At 56.4% G+C, this 20,385-nt stretch overlaps 9 protein-coding genes across 9 annotated transcripts; 4 read left to right on the top strand and 5 right to left on the bottom strand.

Moving 5' to 3' along the window:
• Positions 1 to 369: 369 nt before the first annotated feature.
• Positions 370 to 1,431, bottom strand: KRP23_7769 (Protein ApaG; the record flags this gene model as incomplete). Its single annotated transcript, XM_067893126.1, has 5 exons — positions 370 to 656; positions 732 to 845; positions 915 to 964; positions 1,041 to 1,072; positions 1,135 to 1,431. 5 exons carry the CDS (start codon positions 1,429 to 1,431, stop codon positions 370 to 372), a joined length of 780 nt encoding a protein of 259 aa, XP_067744939.1.
• Positions 1,432 to 1,593: 162 nt separating this feature from the next.
• KRP23_7768 (26S proteasome non-ATPase regulatory subunit 7-like protein A) lies at positions 1,594 to 2,644 on the top strand (the record flags this gene model as incomplete). Its single annotated transcript, XM_067893125.1, has 2 exons — positions 1,594 to 2,403; positions 2,477 to 2,644. The coding sequence occupies 2 exons, from the start codon at positions 1,594 to 1,596 to the stop codon at positions 2,642 to 2,644; spliced, it is 978 nt and encodes a 325-aa protein (XP_067744938.1).
• Positions 2,645 to 5,651: 3,007 nt separating this feature from the next.
• Positions 5,652 to 7,325, top strand: KRP23_7767 (ABC transporter G family member 38; the record flags this gene model as incomplete). The annotated part of the gene is made up of 1 exon (XM_067893124.1): positions 5,652 to 7,325. The coding sequence occupies one exon, from the start codon at positions 5,652 to 5,654 to the stop codon at positions 7,323 to 7,325; it is 1,674 nt and encodes a 557-aa protein (XP_067744937.1).
• A 1,245-nt stretch (positions 7,326 to 8,570) lies between these two features.
• Positions 8,571 to 9,068, bottom strand: KRP23_7766 (uncharacterized protein; the record flags this gene model as incomplete). Its single annotated transcript, XM_067893123.1, has 1 exon — positions 8,571 to 9,068. One exon carries the CDS (start codon positions 9,066 to 9,068, stop codon positions 8,571 to 8,573), a length of 498 nt encoding a protein of 165 aa, XP_067744936.1.
• A 1,066-nt stretch (positions 9,069 to 10,134) lies between these two features.
• Positions 10,135 to 10,641, bottom strand: KRP23_7765 (uncharacterized protein; the record flags this gene model as incomplete). The annotated part of the gene is made up of 1 exon (XM_067893122.1): positions 10,135 to 10,641. The coding sequence occupies one exon, from the start codon at positions 10,639 to 10,641 to the stop codon at positions 10,135 to 10,137; it is 507 nt and encodes a 168-aa protein (XP_067744935.1).
• Positions 10,642 to 13,355: 2,714 nt separating this feature from the next.
• Positions 13,356 to 13,859, top strand: KRP23_7764 (uncharacterized protein; the record flags this gene model as incomplete). The annotated part of the gene is made up of 1 exon (XM_067893120.1): positions 13,356 to 13,859. The coding sequence occupies one exon, from the start codon at positions 13,356 to 13,358 to the stop codon at positions 13,857 to 13,859; it is 504 nt and encodes a 167-aa protein (XP_067744934.1).
• A 150-nt stretch (positions 13,860 to 14,009) lies between these two features.
• On the bottom strand, positions 14,010 to 15,071 carry KRP23_7763 (Lysine acetyltransferase; the record flags this gene model as incomplete). Its single annotated transcript, XM_067893119.1, has 1 exon — positions 14,010 to 15,071. One exon carries the CDS (start codon positions 15,069 to 15,071, stop codon positions 14,010 to 14,012), a length of 1,062 nt encoding a protein of 353 aa, XP_067744933.1.
• A 59-nt stretch (positions 15,072 to 15,130) lies between these two features.
• KRP23_7762 (uncharacterized protein) lies at positions 15,131 to 15,665 on the top strand (the record flags this gene model as incomplete). Its single annotated transcript, XM_067893118.1, has 2 exons — positions 15,131 to 15,207; positions 15,278 to 15,665. 2 exons carry the CDS (start codon positions 15,131 to 15,133, stop codon positions 15,663 to 15,665), a joined length of 465 nt encoding a protein of 154 aa, XP_067744932.1.
• A 175-nt stretch (positions 15,666 to 15,840) lies between these two features.
• On the bottom strand, positions 15,841 to 18,228 carry KRP23_7761 (putative endo-1,3(4)-beta-glucanase; the record flags this gene model as incomplete). Its single annotated transcript, XM_067893117.1, has 1 exon — positions 15,841 to 18,228. One exon carries the CDS (start codon positions 18,226 to 18,228, stop codon positions 15,841 to 15,843), a length of 2,388 nt encoding a protein of 795 aa, XP_067744931.1.
• Between the last annotated feature and the right edge of the window lie 2,157 nt (positions 18,229 to 20,385).

Below are 20,385 nucleotides of genomic sequence, written 5' to 3'. Positions count from 1 at the left end.
TCTAAGCTCTCTGAGGCCAGGGGAGAAGTTGTGTACAAAGTCTTCGATCCGAGAGCGGGTCACTAGGTCTCAGTTTCATTACCATAGGAGCAGCGCACGATCCATACAAGTACTTCTTCGTGTTCTCGTGCTGCAGGCAATGCCTCAGCATTGACACAGGCCTACGGTTTTCACAGGCCACGGCACCGCAGCAACCACTTCGCGGTGCCGCGATGATGGGAAAGATCATCGTCGACAACGGGTTGCACATTTCATGTTTCTGCTTCGGCTTAGTCGCGCCTCGCGACTTTGCAGCACTGAAGCAAATCATCTCGCTGCTTGCACTGCGCGCGTTCGTCTATGGGGCGAGCTCATCAGTCGCACCTGTTGCTAGTTCGCCGACGGCGCCAGAAGAGCGAACTTGGACACGAGCGCGTCAAAGGTATCTCCGTCGTCGTCCTGCTCCTCCGTCTTTCGCAAAGCATGTAGACAGCCCGTGACAGATCCGCGCGGGGCGTCGATGTCCACTCCGCTCGCGTACTCAAACGTCTGGCCCGGCGCCAGCACCGGCGTAGCACCCACAACGCCTGGCGAGTTCCGCGGCAACGCGATCCGCTGGCCCTTCTCGCTCTCGAACGTGTACTGGCGTCCTAGAATCTGGACTGAGCTATCCGTGTCTACATGTAGAGCACATTCACACCACGAGAAATGAGTTTCATAGCTCAGGGCAGCAAGATCGCAAGAACCCGTACTTTGGTTGGTGATGGCTACCCGGTACGCGAACCGGTAGGTGTTGGTGGCCGGGTCACTGTGGCTCTCCACGTACTTGCTCGTGGCCTCAATACGGACGCCGTTTGTCACAGTCACTGCAGCAGCAACAGAAAACTCCACTCATAAACAACCGCAACCCATCTAAGTCCAAACAGCACGCCTACCACTCGAGCATTGAGCCAGCAAAAGCTGCTCCGACAATTCGCCCAACGCTCTGCAACATCAAAATCCAATGGCACACAAACATCAGAACCCAATTCACCTCCTTTGCTAACTGCAGCTGCACGCACTCAATTGCTTCGTCCAATTTCGCACTCACAACCTACAAAAGAGACCGTCGTCAGCTCTTCACTCCTCCACCCCCACAACTCCTTTACTTGTCACCTTAGGGTCGTTCAGCTGCGAATTATCTCGGAATGCCAATCGGATGCTCTTGGCGACGTCCACACTGGGCGATCCCATGCGTAGCGCATTGTCCCGCAGCCGCTGGAACTCCTCGAGCGATGTGAGCACCTTCGCGTCATCGCTCTTCTCCGATAGCGGCTCCACGAAGCCACCGTTGCCCCACTGCTCCAGCTGCAGTCCGCGGCGGACGTTGAAGTGCGGCGTGCGCTGCAGCTCGCGCGCGTCGCGCAGCAGGCAGCGGTAGATGGCGCGCACCGTCGAGGAGGTCGCAGGCATCGTCAATGACGTCGGAACTGCAAGCTGTGTATCCGTACACTAACACTTCGTTGTGGTACTTAATTAAACCACTTTTCAATTAGTGTGCACCACCTTATACTTACTTCAGAGGGGGAAGATTTTTATCCGGAGCTGCTCGTAAAGTGGAAGATATCGGTGATAATGGCGGCCGAGAAGACGGAGACGACGGTGCCGACGCACAGCAAATTACAGCTGCCCGAGGAGGTGGTGACGCACCCGCTGGTGCTGTTGAGCATCGTGGACCACTACAACCGCGTGGCGCGCGACACGAGCAAACGCGTGGTAGGCGTGTTGCTGGGCTCAACGTTCCACGGCAAGTGCGACATCACCAACTCGTTCGCTGTTCCCTTCGACGAGGACCTGCGCAACCCCGGGATTTGGTACCTGGACCACGACTTCCTGGAGAACATGTACCAGATGTTCAAGAAGATCAACGCCAAGGAGCGGATCGTGGGCTTCTACAGCTCGGGCCCCAAGATCCGCAAGGCCGACCTGGACATCGACGACCTGTTCCGCCGCTACTGTCCCAACCCGGTGCTGGTCATCTGCGACGTGCGTCCTAGTGTGGAGGGCCTGCCTACCACGGCCTATGGCTCTGTGGAGGAGGTGGAGGAGGACGGCAAGGCCATCAAGCGCGTCTTCAAGCACATCACGTCCACCGTCGGAGCTTACGAGGCCGAGGAGGTCGGCGTCGAGCACCTGCTGCGCGACATCAACGACCCGTCCGTGAGCTCGCTGGCCGGCCAGGTGAAGCACAAGATGACGGCGCTCAACGGCCTCAAGGAGCGGCTAGAGGAGATGAAGACGTATCTCGAGAACGTCGTGGCCGGACGACTGCCGCCCAACCACCAGATCATCTACAACATGCAGACCATCTTCAACCTGCTGCCCAATCTGAACGTCGAGGAGCTCGTGCGCTCCATGTTCATGAAGACCAACGACATGCACTTTGTACGTGGAAGCTACGGGAGAGGTGGGCGTGAGGAGGTTGTTGACGTTTGCTGTGTTACTTTTCTTCCTGCAGGTGATCTACTTGTCGTCGCTCATCCGCTGTACGATCGCGCTGCACAACCTGGTGAACAACAAGATTAAGTACAAAGAGTCGGAGGAGGTAGGCTTTACGGAGAAGAAGGACGAGAAGAAGGAATCGGACAAGGTGGCCAAGGACAAGACGAGCGAAAAGGCCCCGTAGAGTTGTCGCGCAGCTAATGCGCTGACGAAGTAAGTCGCGCTACCAATGAAGGACTTTCTACTCGAATGCGTCTGCAGTTGTTAAGGCGGCCCCGCAACCCCCGACGCAGATGTGCAGGCTCCACTATTTTCCATGTTGTGTACGATGTTTTCAGGGAACGCGAGCAGTGTGCGGCAGTTGGAAGATAATGGACAGAGATACAGCCGGCTGCACGAGTTATTCACCAGGTACTTGAAGTCCGTTGATCCAGTTTCCAGTTTGTGCCTTTTTATTCGTGTTTATGCCTTTTGCCGCTGACAAAACATGAAATCGCTGCAGTTGTAGCGGAGACTTTGCGTCGGAGTCCACCCATCGACTGCTGGGCTTTCGATCTTCCAGCACGTCCTTCCATCACTTTCGAAATTACCGCCGAGTTTGCAGTCCGATCTTCAATATGGCGAGTGGCGGAGACAGTGACAAGCCAAGCGGTGAACATGAACCAGAACCGGTCCCCGACACCTCGGCAAGCGCGTTCCTGGCTACAGGCCCCGACGCGTTCCACCGGTTCGTGGCGCACCAGTTCCGTCTCGCTGCAGGGCAGGCGCTTCCTCGGATGGAAATCCGACTGCACAGTCTCTCGCTTTCGGTGGCGACACCCGCCGTTCATGACGACGCAACGGGTGCAGCCATTTCGGAGCTGCCGACGCTGCCGACCGTGTTTTGTCGAGCGGTGACCAAGTGTCTATCAATCTTGAAGCGAGGTGGCCAGGACACCAACCAGTACCTTCTCCGAGACGTCTCGGGTGTCTTTAAACCGGGCACCATGACGCTGGTACTGGGTCAGCCGGGATCGGGGAAGTCGTCGCTGCTACAATTGCTGAGCGGTCGGTTCCCCGTCGAAAGAGGAGGCATCACCGTTGAAGGCGACGTGCGGTACAACGATGAGTCTCGTGAATCACTGGCGCGCCGCTTACCGCAGTTTGCAGCTTACGTGCCGCAGCAAGACTTGCACTTGTCCACGCTCACGGTGCGTGAGACGCACGAGTTCGCGCACACGTGCAGCACCGCGTACTTTGAGAAGCACGTCAGCGAGCTGCTGAGTCATGCAGCAAGGGCAGAGGACAACGCAGACGCACAGGCGACAGCACGCTCACTCCTGCGTCACCTGCCGCAGATCACCTTGGAGCTGCTTGGCCTGCAGCACTGCGCAAGTACGATCATCGGCGGTAACTTGCAGCGCGGTGTGTCTGGTGGGGAGTGCAAGCGCGTCACGACTGGTGAAATGCTGGTCGGGTTCAAGCTCGCGCTGTTCTTGGACAGCATCACCACGGGGCTCGACAGTGCTGCAGCCTTCGACATCGTTTCCACGCTGCGCGGTCGTGCTCACTCCTTCGGCCAAACGGTTGTTGCTGCACTGTTGCAGCCAGCCCCTGAGGTCTTTGAACTGTTTGACGATTTATTGCTGATGATGGGTGGGCGTGTGGCTTACCACGGTCCCGTGAAAGAGGCTCGAGGATACTTTGAATCTCTCGGCTTCTACTGCCCGCCAGGACGCGACTTCGCAGACTTTTTGCTGGATCTGGGCACCGACGAGCAAGTTCGGTACCAAACGCCGCCTTCACATCAAGGAGCTCCCCGTACTGTGGAGCAATTCGCGGCAGTGTTTTCGGGGTCTTCGATCCATCAACGGAAGCTGCAACAACTGGAGACGCCAATGGATGCGAGCGCAGTGAAATGTTCACACACGTACATGGATGGCATCCCTGAGTTCCAACAGGGTTTCGTGGCGAGCACCATGACTCTTGTTCGTCGTGAGATGCTTGTCCTTAGTCGCAATGCCGCGTTCGTCGTGGGGCGAGCGGTGATGACGGTGGTCATGGGGCTGCTTTACGCAAGCACATTCTACGACTTTGAGGCTACCGACGTGCAGGTGGTCATGGGCGTGGTCTTTTCAGTGATCTTCTTCGTATCCCTGGGCCAGGCAGCTCAAATCCCAACACTGTTCGAGGCCCGCGAGATCTTCTACCGTCAGCGTCGAGCCAACTTGTATCGGTCGTCTTCATTCGTGCTTGCTAGTACGCTGAGCCATATACCCGTGGCGCTGTTCGAGACTTTCGTGTTTGGATCGCTGATCTACTGGCTCTGCGGGTTTGTGCCCGACGTTGAGATCTTCGTGCGCTATGAGGCGATCGTGTTTCTCTCCAGTCTGGCCTTCGGTGCTTGGTACTTCCTGCTGGTGGCGCTCACTCCCAACATGAATGTGGCGATGCCAATGGCTATGTTGTCTGTACTCTTCTTCGTCATGTTCTCGGGCTTCGCTATCCCGAAAGATCAAATACCCGACTATCTCATTTGGCTGTACTGGGCGAGCCCTGTGGCCTGGGGCATCCGTGGACTCGCTGTGAACCAGTTCAGAGCGCCACGGTTTGATGTCTGCAGTTACGGAGGTGTCGACTATTGTACCTTGTCCGGAGGCACCATGGGAGAGTACTACCTATCGCTGTTCGACGTACCAACGAACAAGCAGTACGTGGATCTCAGTATGGCCTTCGTTGTAGGTTGTTATCTCCTTTTCTTGATCCTTGCCGTGTGGGCTCTCGAGCATCGACGCTTCGAAGGTCCCGAGGACGGAAACGCTGGAGTATCAGCGGATGCCGAAGTTGAAGCCGCTCAGTGCACGCCCAAGTCGCAACGAGCAATCGACAGTTCGTACGGACTGGTCAAGACCCCACGAGGGACGGACTCGGTGGGAATCACCGTCCAGCGTTCCATTGGGGGTGAAGACTACAAACACAACTTTGTTCCTGTCACACTAGCGTTTGAGGATATCTGGTATTCAGTCCCGATGCCACGCCATCTCAACCTTGAGGAACAAGACAGCGACGCAGAGAATCAAGAAGAAGAGACCTCGAGCCGAAATAATACACAAGCGGACACGCTACAGATTCTGAAAGGAGTCTCGGGGTTTGCGCGGCCGGGTTTCATGACTGCGCTCATGGGGTCTTCTGGAGCTGGGAAAACCACGTTGATGGACGTCATCGCACACCGCAAGCCAGGAGGGTCTGTGCGCGGGCGCATTTTACTTAATGGCCACGCAGCTACCGACTTGGCAATGCGTCGCTGCACTGGTTACTGCGAGCAAACAGACGTGCACTGCGAAGGCGCCACGTTTCGTGAAGCGCTTACGTTTAGTGCTTTCCTTCGCCAACCAGCAGAGGTCCCGGATAGCGTCAAGCAGGACACGGTTCAAGAGTGCTTGGATCTGCTCGACCTCCACCCCATTGCTGACCGAATCGTTCGCGGGGCGTCAATGGAGCAGCTCAAGCGGCTTACGGTCGGTGTGGAGCTCGCTGCCCAACCCAGCATCCTATTCCTTGATGAGCCTACCAGCGGTTTGGATGCCGCTGCTGCGAAAGCCATCATGCAAGGCGTGCAGAAAGTGGCGCGCTCGGGTCGAACCGTGCTCACCACTATTCACCAGCCGTCAGCTGAGGTCTTCGCGCTCTTTGATAGCGTCTTGCTGCTGCAGCGAGGTGGCCGAACAGTCTACTTCGGCGATGTCGGCCCCAACTGCCGCGATCTGGTGCAGTACTTTGAGCAACTTCCCGGCGTCGCTCCTCTTCAGCCGGAAGCTAATCCAGCCACGTGGATGCTTGAGTGCATCGGAGCGGGAGTGAACACTGGCAGTAAGAGTTCGGGGGGTATGGACTTTGCGGATATCTTCAAGACTAGCAAGCTCCAGAGGCAGCTAGAGACTGCAATGCAAGAGCCCGGTGTTGCGTGTCCTTCAGAGAACCACGCTGAGCTGACGTTCGCAAGCAAGCGTGCTGCAGGAGCACTCGTACAGCTTGACTTCTTGCTGCAGCGCAGCTTCAGGTCGTACTGGCGAACGGCGTCCTACAACATCACGCGTGCTGGTATCTCGCTGGTACTAGCGCTGATCTTTGGAGTTGCCTTCCTCGAAGCAGACTACGGGTCGTACGCTGGCGCAAATGCTGGTGTTGGCATGCTGTTTATCGCGACGGGGTTCAACGGAATCGTGTCATTCTTCGGTGTGCTGCCTGTCGCGGTAGGCGATCGAGCTTCTTTCTATCGAGAGCGCGCCGGTCAGACGTACAGTGCGCTCTGGTACTTCATGGCCGGATCAATCGTCGAGATACCGTACGTATTTGCAAGCACACTGCTCTTCTCCGTGGTCTTCTACCCCATGGTAGGCTTCACGGGCGGGATCGCATCCGGCGCGCTCTTCTGGGTCAACACAGCGCTCCTGGTGCTGCTGCAAGTCTACATGGGTCAATTGCTGGCCTACGCACTCCCGACGGCAGAGCTGGCTATGGTGGTCGGAGTGGTCGTCAACACTGCCAGCTTCCTCTTCATGGGGTTCAATCCACCCGTGAACTCCATCCCTGCCGGGTACAAGTGGCTCTACCAGATCGTCCCGCTGCGGTACTCATTCAGCGCACTCGCTGCCCTCGTGTTCGCCGACTGCCCAGCACCAGGCGATTCGGACATCGGCTGTCGAGCGCTACTCGACGCTCCAGTCACACTGACGTTCTCGACCGTCAAGGACTACGTCGAGTACACGTTCGGTGCTCGCCACGACCAGTTGCTGCGCAACATGGGCGTCGTCGTGCTGATCATCGTCATCCTGCGAGTTTTGGGCCTACTAGCGTTGCGTTTCGTCAACTATGAGAGACGCTAGGTGGCAACAGATTGAATGTTCGGATAACTAAGTTCATTGTGTTCCCAGTGTTAGGTGTGCGGATCTAGGCGCAGGTCTCGCCCTCGCCGTCCGAGAGGTCGAGCACCCAGTAGTGCTTGTACTGCTTGGTCTTGTCGTACTTGTACCCGGGGCCCATGAACGGGTAGTCGGCGTAGATGTAGTCGCTCGAGGCCTTGAGCCAAGACGCAACCATGCTGTCCACAGAGGTGTAACCAGCACCGACGAGCTCGGCAGCAGCAGTCACAGTCAGGTTCTGCGCCTCGAGGCGGTCCATCTGGGTGGATCCGTCCGAGCTCGACGTTCCGATGAAGTTCTTGGCGGCCATATCCTCGGCGTGGACCTGGGCAGCCTGCGCCAGCTTGGTGTTGATACAGAGCGCGCTCAGGCCCTTCTCGGCGCGTTTGGCGTTCACGGCGTTGAGCATCTTGGTGCTGTAGTCAGCGACCTGGAGCTCACGCGAGACTTCGACGGCGTTGGCCGACCCGACGAGAGCCACGAGAACGAGTGCGAGCATGCCCTTCATGGTGGTGTCTGGTACTTCGCTTAGAGTGGAGAGAGGAAGCTTGGTATTGCGCTGCAATTTCGAGAATGAGAGAGCAGGAGCCTAAATATTTTCTCGGGGTGGCTCGAGTGCAGCAACAGGAACCTTTACTGCAGATGAGAAACGCGCAAGCAAAGCTCATGATCACCAGAACCGACTGCAGATGGGGACGTTCATGCATTCATGTCGATGGATGAAGGCTGGACGAACATGCGCAAGGTGTTCGGGTTTCCGGCGTCACAACGCAATGGTGCGCGTTTCCTTTAGCCCCAGCCAGCAAAGAGGAGGTCCATGTCGCAGCACGCGGCTTGCGTGGTCGGTTGTGCTACGCTGATCACAAGAAGGCGCCCTAAAATAATAACGTAGCGGGTCTATCCATGGTGGTCTGGCTGTCTTCTGCAGAGAACTTCATGTGGCGCTGCGACTGACAAGTGACGAGACAAATCTGAAGAGGTATCTTTGAAGCGTGTGTAACATGACCTTTCGAGTCGTCGACGAACGCTACGCGGATTACGAGCAGCAATCGCTGATTCGGTGGGGTCAATAGTGATCTAACCGTTAAGATAAGCTAACGCTATCATAGCAACGACGGTATCTGCTACAGTTGTAAGTTTGTTGTGCATTTACTACATGATTATCGACTTCTGCTTTCGGTTTTGTTTTCTAGCAGTAGACAGCCCTCTCTAGGCGCAGGTCTCGGCGTCGGCGTTGGCGAAGTCCAAAACCCAGTAGTGCTTGTACGTCTTGGTCTTGTCGTACGCGTAGCCAGGGCCGATGAACTTGAAGTCGCTGTACAGGTACGCGTTCGAGCCCCACGTCTTCATGATGGCGTTGATGGTGCTCTGGCCAGCGGCCACGAGCTCAGCAGACTGGGCGGTCTCGATGCCCGCGTCGTCGTAGCGCGTCGTCGGGGTCGAGCCGTCCGAGCCCTTGGTGCTGACCTTGTTGTTCTTGGCGTTGTCGGCCGCGAGGACCTGCGCGGCCTGCGCCAGCTTCGTGCTGATGCAGACAGCAGCCAGACCCTTCTCCGAGCGCTTGGCGTTCACGGCGTTGAGCAGCTGCTTGCTGAAGTCGGCGACCTGCAGTTCGCGGGCGACGTGGTCCTCCTGCACGGCAGACTCAGCGTTGGCCATGCCCACGAGGGCCACGACGGCAAAGGCGAAAAGACTCTTGATGTTCATAGTGTGAAGTGCTTAGTTTCTTGCCCTTGGAGGAGGTTGTCGCAGCCGCGTAGCAAATTGGAGAGTGAGAGAGTATCCAATGTACAAGAGCCTCCCACTGAGAGTCTCAGGCATGGTTTTTCCCCTGCAAAGCCCATGATCCAGCAGAAGTGCGTGGAGAAGCTCCCTAAATCAGGTTCGTATTAGCATGATAATGCCGTGGATCTTCACGCATTAGAAAAAGCAATACCAAATGGAGGTTACGCCATGTAGCTTAAGAGAGTACCTGTATTAACTATTAATACTTGTTCTTGTGGTGATGAAACAAAAGACAATTAGTGGGCATGTACAACGGTATTGGGCGTTGTCTTCCCCTCGGCCGCGAGATCTTGAAAATTTCCGCTGCACATCGAAGGTGTCGTGCAGCACTTGCGGCTGCGGATTGACGCAGAGGAGCCAACTACAAATCATGCGCGGGTGAACTCAAAGTGAATTTCAGTATGGGGGCGGGTAACTTCAAGGCAAGATCAATGCACCGCAAATGTACTGTAAATCAGACCGGAAGTTCCGGTTCGGCGCGGCAGACGACCAAAGAAATCAGGGCCTTGCTGCTGAATCAGCATGTACCGAGCCCAACTGCCCCAATGGCACTTGTGCCGTTGCACGCGACCACGCTCGCTTCTTCTTGATGCAGTGTGGGCTCTGACACTATTGACCACCTGTCACGCGAAGGATCGTAAGATCTGCGTTCGGTATCCGTTCGAACAGTGAGAGGGCACGTTCCGGTACGAAAGCCTTTCCGATGAGTATTGATGGCAAGCTGTAGGAACCACGGCGCTGCTATCTGTTTGGGGAGCAAGGCCGCATTGATACGAGGGTGCTAACTGCTATAATATATGAATGGGTGGGTCAAACGTAAAAAATAAAACGCAATTGGAAGTAAGTACTGGAAGTAACGCAGACTTGTAGACACGCTTGTTGATATGACCACGACGTCAGTGGTGATTTATCCTAACGCTGGTAAGTTGTCACTAGCACAATGACCTTAGCCCTGCTCGTTCAAGCAGATCAGATGACGACACTCTCTTCACGCACAGCCCTCGCCGTCCGCGTTGGCCATGTCGAGCACCCAGTAGTGCTTGTACAGCTTGGTGCTGTCGTATCTGTAGCCGGGGCCGATGAACTTGAGGTCGCTGTACAGGTACGCGCCGGCGGACTTGATCCACGTGGCCACCACGGCGTCCACCGAGGTCTGGCCCGCGGCGACCAGCTCCGCCGACCTGGCCGTTTTGATGCGCTGCGCGTTGTAGCGCGTCTTGGGCGTCGACCCGTCCGAGCCGCGCGTGTTGACGAAGCTGTTCGTGGCCATATCGTCCGCCAGGACCTGCGCCGCCCTCATGAGCTTCTTGTTGATACAGACGGCCTTGAGGCCCTTCTCGGCGCGCTTCGCGTTGATGGCGATGGCCAGCTTCGAGCTAAAGTTGATGACTTGCAGCTCACGCGCCACGGCGTCTGCTTCCTGTACGGCTGCTTCGCCGTTGGCGACGGCCACGAACGTCACAAGTGCAAGCGCGAAGAGGCCCTTGATGTTCATGATGTCAGTTGGTTGGTTGGTTGGTTGGTGGTTGGTGGTTGGTTGGTTGGTTGGTGGTCCTTCGGTATGAGATGGAGAGGTGGATGCAAATGCGCTGCAATTCGGGAAGTGAGCGATGGCGAGAGCGGTGCTGGGAACTCGAGGCTTCGCAACGTGCACGTCGAGCGTGAGAACGCAAAAGCTTTCCAGCTGATGCTGGGCGCTCGGTTGATGCGAGGTGGCGGGCCTAGCTCGGCAACAACGGACAGAAACCCCCACACCACGCAGGATTTTTGCGAGCATGGTGGAGTCTGTAGTTGTCCTCGTGCTTGAAGTTGGATAGGAGTGAAGATCGAAACGACCGGTCCGAACAGCAAAAAATGTCAGAGGCTGGGGGGTAATAGCGACGACCCGTGTCTGCTCTTCTGCAACGACCTTGCACACCCAAGGCAACGGGCTCGGGGCGTGTGAAAATTGCAATTGTCTCGGCTTCAGTGATAAAGTTTCTATAGCTCGACTTCTGCAAGCTGTCGGAGTCTGAGTCAGCTCAATCTTAGATGGCAAGATTGAAGTTTGAACGGAAACCGTATACAGACCCTTCGCATGACAGGTAGGCATCGTTAGTGGTGGACGCTTCATTTGGAAATGCGCCCGAGACGGTTAGTGGCATCAGAGAGGGAGAAGTACGTGTGCTTGGGCTTGAGCACGAGTGCAAGGATAAATCGGTACTTCGGCCGCTCGAGACGCTATGTTTTTGATTTACAACGCCGTATTTATTTCCAAAAGCGGCTTGAAGAATATCATGGTATGGGCAAGTTGGCACGGCTCGAGCGACAAGTTCGACGTAAACCCACTGGCCTGAGAAGTTGCAGGCTGGTTGCGGCGCTAGTAAATGCGAGAAAGTATGGATCAACCAAGCACCGTTTCCATCGTAACGTTCTCGATGGTCGAGCTCAGATTGGTAGAGCGCATGAATTATCCATTGGCCACCTGGGCTCCGATTCTTCAGTTGTTGGAGAATATTAGCCATGCATGGCCGGTATGACTCAGACACGATAGTTTTCGCAGCAACAACCAGCACTTAACCTCGAAGAGGAGGCACTCACTACCCCGAACGACGAAGAATCGCTCAGTTGTCTGGGCTGAACACTCCCCTACGAGCCGCTAGAGTTTGAACAGACTTACCGCATCCAGGATACATACGCGACCAAACGCCGTTTGATTGACAGTTGCAGGAGCAGGAAATTTGCCGAGTCCGTTGCGTTGGGGCATGCAAGGATGATCCGGTGCCGGTAGAGCAGCGAATCCCAGACCCGGGTCGTCGCTATTACCCCCCAGCCTCTGACATTTTTGCTGTTCGGACCGGTCGTTTCGATCTTCACTCCTATCCAACTTCAAGCACGAGGACAACTACAGACTCCACCATGCTCGCAAAAATCCTGCGTGGTGTGGGGGTTTCTGTCCGTTGTTGCCGAGCTAGGCCCGCCACCTCGCATCAACCGAGCGCCCAGTATCAGCTGGAAAGCTTTTGCGTTCTCACGCTCGACGTGCACGTTGCGAAGCCTCGAGTTCCCAGCACCGCTCTCGCCATCGCTCACTTCCCGAATTGCAGCGCATTTGCATCCACCTCTCCATCTCATACCGAAGGACCACCAACCAACCAACCAACCACCAACCACCAACCAACCAACCAACCAACTGACATCATGAACATCAAGGGCCTCTTCGCGCTTGCACTTGTGACGTTCGTGGCCGTCGCCAACGGCGAAGCAGCCGTACAGGAAGCAGACACCGTGGCGCGTGAGCTGCAAGTCATCAACTTTAGCTCGAAGCTGGCCATCGCCATCAACGCGAAGCGCGCCGAGAAGGGCCTCAAGGCCGTCTGTATCAACAAGAAGCTCATGAGGGCGGCGCAGGTCCTGGCGGACGATATGGCCACAAACAGCTTCGTCAACACGCGCGGCTCGGACGGGTCGACGCCCACGTCGCGCTACAACGCGCAGCGCATCAAAACGGCCAGGTCGGCGGAGCTGGTTGCCGCGGGCCAGACCTCGGTGGACGCCGTGGTGGCCACGTGGATCAAGTCCGCCGGCGCGTACCTGTACAGCGACCTCAAGTTCATCGGCCCCGGCTACAGATACGACAGCACCAAGCTGTACAAGCACTACTGGGTGCTCGACATGGCCAACGCGGACGGCGAGGGCTGTGCGTGAAGAGAGCTTCACGAGTTCCATGTTTGGATACCGTCTAAGAGGCTCGGTACAGTTTAATACATTCATCGTTGAACGAGATACTTTTGAAGGTCGTGACATGTTGATTTTAGCTGGTCCGAGTGCCGGTAACTGTACCAGTCCCGAGAGGATCGCTGTTTCTATCTAGGTGGGCCTGGGTAGGAATAGTTGAAACGACGTTGAGGATCAACAAGGTCCCAGAATTAAAGTCACGATGTGCAGCAGATTTGACGTCGTTTGCTCACGAAACTTTGTCCCTGCTTCAGCTTCAACGTTGCTTTCGGTGTGTTACATTTCTAGTGCCGAAAAGTCGATGGCCTTACATAGGGAGTCTTCCCATCCGAACAAATTATTGCCTACCTTTTCTGGTGATCATGGGCTTTGAGGCTGCGAGTCTCTCTCGCGTTGAGAACAGTCCGCCACGCCAACTTCTCACTTTCCAAATTGCAACGCAATTCCAACCACCTCTTTCGAGAAAGACAAGAACCAAGAACTGTCGATACCATGAATCTCAAGGGACTTTTCGCCTTTGCCGTCGTGGCCGTCGTGGGCATGGCCAACGCTGAGTCTGCCGTGCAGGAGGACCACGTCGCCCGCGAACTGCAGGTCGCTGACTTCAGTACGAAGCTGCTCAACGCCGTGAACGCCAAGCGCGCCGAGAAGGGCCTCAAGGCCGTTTGCGTCAACACGAAGCTGGCCAAGGCGGCCCAGGTCCTTGCCACCGACAACGCCAAGAACAACAAGGTCAGCACCAAGGGCTCGGACGGCTCAACTCCGAGCTCGCGCTACGCCGCGCAGGGTATCAAGACCACCCAGTCCGCCGAGCTCGCCGCTGCCGGCCAGGCCAGCGCAGATGCTGTCGTAGCTACTTGGATCAAGTCTTCGAGCGCGTACCTGTACAGCGACCTCAAGTTCATCGGCCCTGGCTACGCGTACGACAAGACCAAGACGTACAAGCACTACTGGGTCATGGACATGGCCAACGCCGACGGCGAGTCCTGCGCCTAGAGGCCTCAAGAAACACACCCACTCTGCAGCTACGAGTATAACCGCAATGAACCATTGATGACGACAATTCCATTTCCTTTTCGTCTTCATGCACCATGGTAACCCCTTCCTATTAGCCCGACCCGACAGTGACAACGTCACTCGTGTCTTTTAAACCCAGGCATACTTTTCGTTGCTTAACCAGTGGGGAAGAGTTGTCGCGGAATTCGCACCGCCAAACACCATTGCACTCGACAGCGAGTCCTCCCGCTCGACAAACTCAATGTCGAGGTCCACGCCCAGCAAGGCAGGCGATGGGTCCCAGATAGCAACCTTCTTCAGCTGGAACTTGCGAGCTTCCTCCAAAGCCGCAAGCAGCAACAACCGTGTGGTCTGAGCCGCGTTCGCACCAGTCTCCGGGAACCGAGCGCGAACAACGTACAACGTCGACTCCTTCACGTTGTGGCACCAGACCACAAAGGCGTCTTCGCTTAATGCAACGCCACAACGAGATGGGAGCTCTTCGAGCCCTCGGACCCGGGCAAAGTGAACGCCGATGCAGAACTGCCACTCGATGGAGTCACGCGTGGGCAGCACCACAAAGGCCTCTCCTCCCTCAGAGCTCAGCTCCTTCACCTGTCTAGCATTGTCGACTGCAAGAAACTGGTCAAGCTCTTCATCCAGAGCCAACGTCATTAGGTCGGCATTGCTGCCGTCGTCAAACTTGACGTTGCGCGGGTTTGCGACGTCCAGCGTGGCCATCTTGGACGGATGCAGCCTCCACCCGAGCTTGTCGTAGTACGTCGGTCCAATGTCCGAGTACAGCACAGACACCAGAGCCTCCGGAAGCTGCTCCAGCTGCTTCGCCACCTCTTTCATGAACAAAGTCGCGAGGCCTCGCTTGCGGTGTTCGGGCAGAGTGAAGACCGACCCGATGTGGTGCGAATAGCCCCGCTCGATTTCTCCAGAGCTGCGACGCACCACGCAATCGAAGCGGTGGCTCTCACAGTGGCAGTACAGCACCGTTTGAGCCGCCACCGAGTCTCCGGTATCCTCCACGAGCGCCCAGAAGATGGAACCGCGGCGGGAAAACCGAGTGGCGCGTTGCAATTCCTCTTTGCGCTGGTATTGCTCCAGAGTTAGCGTCGGGGCCCCCCACTCCTCGAAGTCGTCCGCTTTGCATTGCACCTTGAGCGCTTCCTGTGCCAACTGCACCACGCGGAACTTGGGCATCGTCGATCTGAGGCGTCTCTGCCCCTTGAGTATCGATAAGTGCGATCGATTGGGCAGCGATGGACGGCGAAGCGCCAGCGTTTGTGGGCGATGGGAACTACGTGGGCGACGGCGGCGAATTGCTGCAGCGCCTATGGTAATGCGCTCTCGAGTGCTGGTACGAAGGGCTAATTGCGTGCTAACTCGTGGCTGGTGACGGGGTGTAGGGAGTTTGCGCCATGGAAAATGATCCGGAGCTGCCCTGGTCGATACATTATCAAGCACAAGAAGCAGTCGCCCTTTTTGGTCGACGGAGCGCCCGTGACTGCTACTGACACTGGGGAGTTCGTCCGTAAAGCACTTTCCACGACTGAGGGCGAGCTGCCGACTGTCGTCGTACACGACTTGGAGAGTCCTCGGTGTGTGGATCGTGTCAAAGTTGTGGTGTTTGGAGCCGAGGGATGTGGAGGGGGCGTCATAACCTACTGCAAGCAGGACGCCGCAGCATCCGAGCAAGAGCAGACAGCAGCTATCTACGTCCACACACTCAACACGGCCTCGGGGTTACGCAGAAAGCTCGAAGGCCTGCAGATTGACCACGTTCTCAAGATGTAAGGCGCGAGAATCAAGACTGGTAGATGTTGCCAGGATGTTATGAGCGGATCCTACGCGTTGAGCGTTAAGACGCAGTGTATTGGGGCCATTGAGTGATCTACGTGCTACCAATGGTGCATGCAGAGGTTCGCAACGAGGCATTGTCTAGGCGTCATGGCAGTGTGGACAGCGCCTTCTACTCGGCGAAGCTGGCGGCCATGTACAGCGCCCAGGAGCGAGAGAGGCCGTCGTCCATCTTGGCCTTCTGGAGCACGCCCAGCGCGCGCTGCTTGTCCACCATGGCGAAGTTCATGTACAGCAGCGACAGCCACGAGTTGCTCGTGTCCTCGCGCGTGACGATGGTCTCCTTGGCCAGCACCTGCTCCCACTCCTCCTTGACGAACTGCTTGGTGCGCACGAACTCGGTGACGGCCGACACGGGGAGCATCTGGATGCCGTGGATGCAGTACTTCTCGGCGCTGAACCACGTGGCGTAGTCCACCTTGTTGTCGAAGAAGATGCCCGTGACCTTGTTGGGGCGGAAGTTGGCCGGGTGCACCTGGTTCGCGTCCTCTATGAGGAAGTACGTCTTGATGGCGTGCGCGTTGACGCGCGTCATGAGCTTGCCCACGGCCTCCATGGCGGCGTTCTTGGTGGCCTTGCCGTACATGTACATGGCGAAGGCGAAGTTGACGTCCTCGGACGTGCTCTCCTGGTCCTTGCCATCGGCGAACGGCGTGACGCCGTGCGAGTACGAGTGGCCGCGGAGCCAGTCGAAGGAGCGGAAGCGCGCGAAGAACTTGTCGGCCGGGTCGGAGTTGGCGACGTCGCGCACCAGCAGGTCGACCATGGCGTTGAGCTTGCCCAGGTCGCTCCAGCTTGGGTCCAGGCGGTTCATGATGGCCGCCGTGTGCACCCAGTAGCCGTAGTGGAAGTGGTGGTCGTTGTACATGGTGTTGCCGAAGTCCGAGTTCAGGTCCTTGGTCTTGAAGCCCTGCGAGCTGACGATGCCGCCGTAGATCTGGTCGTACTGGAGCTTGTTGGTCCAGGCGTTGGTCACGAACGGCGCCATCACGCCGCGCAACTTGTTCAGGCACGTGCTCAGCAGACTCTTGTCTCCTCCGGCGACAGCGGCGTCGTTGGCAATCAGACACAGCGACGCGTACTTCTGCGCAGCCTTGCCGTTGAAGTAGTAGCTGCCGTCGAGCGGAATGGACCAGGCGCCGTTGATGTCCTCGCGCAGGTGGTCGGCGATCCGCTGCTGCTGAGCCACGCTGGATGCGACCTTGCGCGTTGGGTAGAAGTCCTCGGGAACTTGCTGGGTCTCCTTGATCTCCCAAACCGGGTCGGCTGAGCCGCCTGGCGTCAAGAGAGCTTGATAAGCCCCGCGGGTTGTCGAATACGCCACCATGCCGTCCACTTGACGGACCCCGTTGCTCTTGTCAATCGTCTCGACATGGTGCTTCATGGCGAAGTGCAGGAGACCGCCGGAGCAATCGCCCACCGTCTTCCACTTGAACGAGTACGAGCTGTCGTCACGGAGATCAACATTCGCCGCTTGCACGATACAGGACTTGTGCTTGTCCAGAGTGCTCAGCCACGAGTCGTCGAGCACGAGCGCGACGCGCAGCACACCGTCGAACACGCCCGTGCTCTTGAGAGCGGAGTTGCCGTCCGCCGTCAGCGTGATCTCCTTCTCGCTGCGGCCGTCACTCGACAGCGCGTAGACGACCCACTTCTGGCCGGAGTTGTAGACGATCTCGAACTTGGAGCCACGCACTTGACCACCGAGCGACTGGCCGTTAACACTGGAGATCACCGCGCTCGACACAAGTCGCGGAGTGAGGCCCGAGTACTTGGTGGAGGCGTAGACCATTCCGGAGACCAGGTCCGACACCATACTGCCACTGGAAGAGCTGGCAGCGAACTTGACGGTCACGCCCTGGTCGGCCCAGTCCACGACCTGGAAGTTCGGCTTCTGCCACACGATCTCCTCGGCCGAGAACAGGAACTCGCGAACCATGCCGTGCGCGTAGTACTTGACGGCGCCGTTGTTGCCGGAGCTGCCTCCGCTGAAGCGACTGCGGTACGGGTAACTGACGGACATGCCGAACGGAGCCTTGTCGGCGACCATCTGCAGCGAGTACGGGTTGGACCAAATGGGCTGGATGGCGGCATTGGAGTCGTGCGCGATGATGTTGCCCCACCAATTGTTGGTGGGGATGGCGCGGTTCTTGATGACGGAGGAATCGAGGTACTTGGGCGGACAGAATCCCATCATGGCGTCCGTGTGCTCGACGAGGTTGCTGGGCGGTTCGAGCGCTCGAAACCCGGACGACGAAGCACCGTCACCGACGTTGGGTGTCGGCGGAGCTGCCGAGTTGGAAGACGACGTACTACCGACATTTTCTGCCGCAGAGTTGGTGTTGTTGAGCTCAGGCGCGAGCGTAGGTGTCTCAATGTGCGAGTCGGGATTGAAGCTGGAACTGCTGTTGCCGTCGGAACTTTGACCGACAACTCCTGGGAACGGAAGGTGTTGGAGAATTGCTCCAAGCCCAAGCAACATGGACGCGGAGATCTTCATGGTCGCCGAAGTGGTTGTCGGCTGCTGGTTTTGCTGGTTCGGGGTAAGGCGTCGAAATGACAAGTGAACATTGAGGAGCTTTGCGCGGTGACCATGCTTCAGCAGCGAAACGTGATCTCCATGGCTCGGGAAGACGTCGTGGTGTAGCCCAACCGCAACTAGCGACCGTACGTCAACGTACGCTGTCAGTGCTTGACGGTCAGGTGGAGTTGGAAGACGTCATGAGTGGACCTTGCGGCCGAAATTGCGTACACTTTCGCTATCTGATTATTTGACAATGGTTCGAGCGTCGGGTCTCAGATCACGACTTGAACTTGCGCTCTTCCCGCATCGGCAAACCTGACGTACTGCCATATTGTCGCCGATATCTGGGAATGCAATGCGTTGTTGATAGACTCGAATGCGCTCTTGATCAGTTGGTTCAATATCACGCACAACAAGCGAATACCCGAAGACGGAAAATAGTCTCCGAGTCAAATATCGTAGCTCGGTACGTTAGCTCATCTCAGTTCATGCAAATCTTGGCCATCCATCCAGCTTTCCGCCTTGAATCGATACGAAATACGGACTTGGTGTCTGGTATCCACTATTACCTGAGTATTTATCTCTGTCGGCGCATTTCTGCTAGCGTTTGCTGGAAAGTTTGCATTGACTTCTGGGCTTGAAGCACTGCCTGTTGATCTCGGTAGCTCGCAAGTTTCGCCATTTTGTGCGATCTGTCAGCCGTCCACTTCTTGTAAAGATTACTTTGAGCTTCACGAGCTGGGTGGTGGTCCCGAACAGCATACTCGCCGCACAAATGTTGCTGATCCTCCCTGAGAAACATCTCGCTAGCCATTGTGTCCCCTTGATGACACTGTTTGTGTGCATTGTACGTTGAAGTCTTCTCTGCTTGAGCTATTAGCTCGTTCACCAACGCAGTGGAGTCGAAAATCGTTGGTTCTTGGTTAGTTTTGAGCCCCTCTTCTGAACGATTGTCGTCAGAGGACGAAAATGCTGCTGGAGTTAGAAGCTCCTGCAGTCTAGTTCTGGATTCATTCATTGCCGCATCCATCTCTGAAGATCTGGCTGCGAATTGCTTCTGCAGTTGTCGTAACTCCTCTTCCTCCTCCTCCAAAGTTTTTCCGGTGGAGCTGCAGACCTCCATTTCTCGCAGAGCAGCCCTGTAAATGCAAGAAGTTCATGTGGAGTAGCCACGCTGGTTAGTGTTCGCATCAGACAAGACCACTACTAAACAGCATACCTTGTGGAGGCTATTTGCTCTTGGATATCGCGCGCAATTTGCTGCTTCATAGCTTCTAACGCGGCGACATTTGACAAGCGGGACGGAATCTCTGGAGCGCTCGGTACGGTATCTTCGGATGGCGCATTTTCTACTGCGGGATTTGTGCAGATTGGATGCTTGGACAAAAACTTCGTTGTGTGCGGCAAAGCGCTCATATTTGCAAGCCTTCTGTGGGTCTTTGCCCCCGGAAGTGAGAAACTTTGGCTGCTCTGGTTGTCCAGGTCTTCGCTGAAGTCACCCGTCGTGTACTTCTCCACGCGGGATTGGGCTTCGGCTGCCACTCGATGCATTTTGTTATACTCTGCTTGAAGCTTAGCGAGGGATTTCTCTCTAGCGTGGAGCTGGTTTTCGCAGACAACAAGCTTCTCTTCCAGAGCACTCTTTCGTCTTCACATAGGAACAGAGTTAGCAACTAGCTCCCAGCAAGTTAGTTGACCTCGTGTAAGGCGTACCTTTGAATATCCGTGGCATTCGCAACATGGCATGCCAGCTCACTGCGGCATTTTCGGAGGTCTGCGCGAAGCTCCGCGCAAAGTTTCTCTGCCTCCGTACGCCCGACACGGAGAGCTGTAATCTCCTCCTCAAGCTGAGGACGCACTGTCATGTTAGGCAAGTGTAGTCATGAATTTGAGCGAAAAGGACCCACCTCGACGCGCTCTTTCTCGTACTGTGTTTTGTGCAAGCGAAGAAGCTCCTGGCCAGCGCGTACTTCGACTTCGAGTATTTTCACTTGCGTCTTCGACTGCGCTTCGAGAAAATCGAGAAATTCAGCATTCGACGTTGTGGTAGTCATTGATTTGCCAGACAAGTCTTCATGCTTGACACCGCCCAGTACCAGACAATCCGTCACCAAATTCAGAATTTGATTGTGT

Source organism: Phytophthora ramorum (assembly GCF_020800215.1).
Source record: "Phytophthora ramorum isolate Pr-102 chromosome Unknown Phyram_PR-102_s0006, whole genome shotgun sequence".
Lineage (NCBI taxonomy): Eukaryota > Oomycota > Peronosporomycetes > Peronosporales > Peronosporaceae > Phytophthora > Phytophthora ramorum.
Note: the sequence above shows the minus strand (reverse complement) of the source record. Positions and strands in the feature narration are given on the sequence as shown.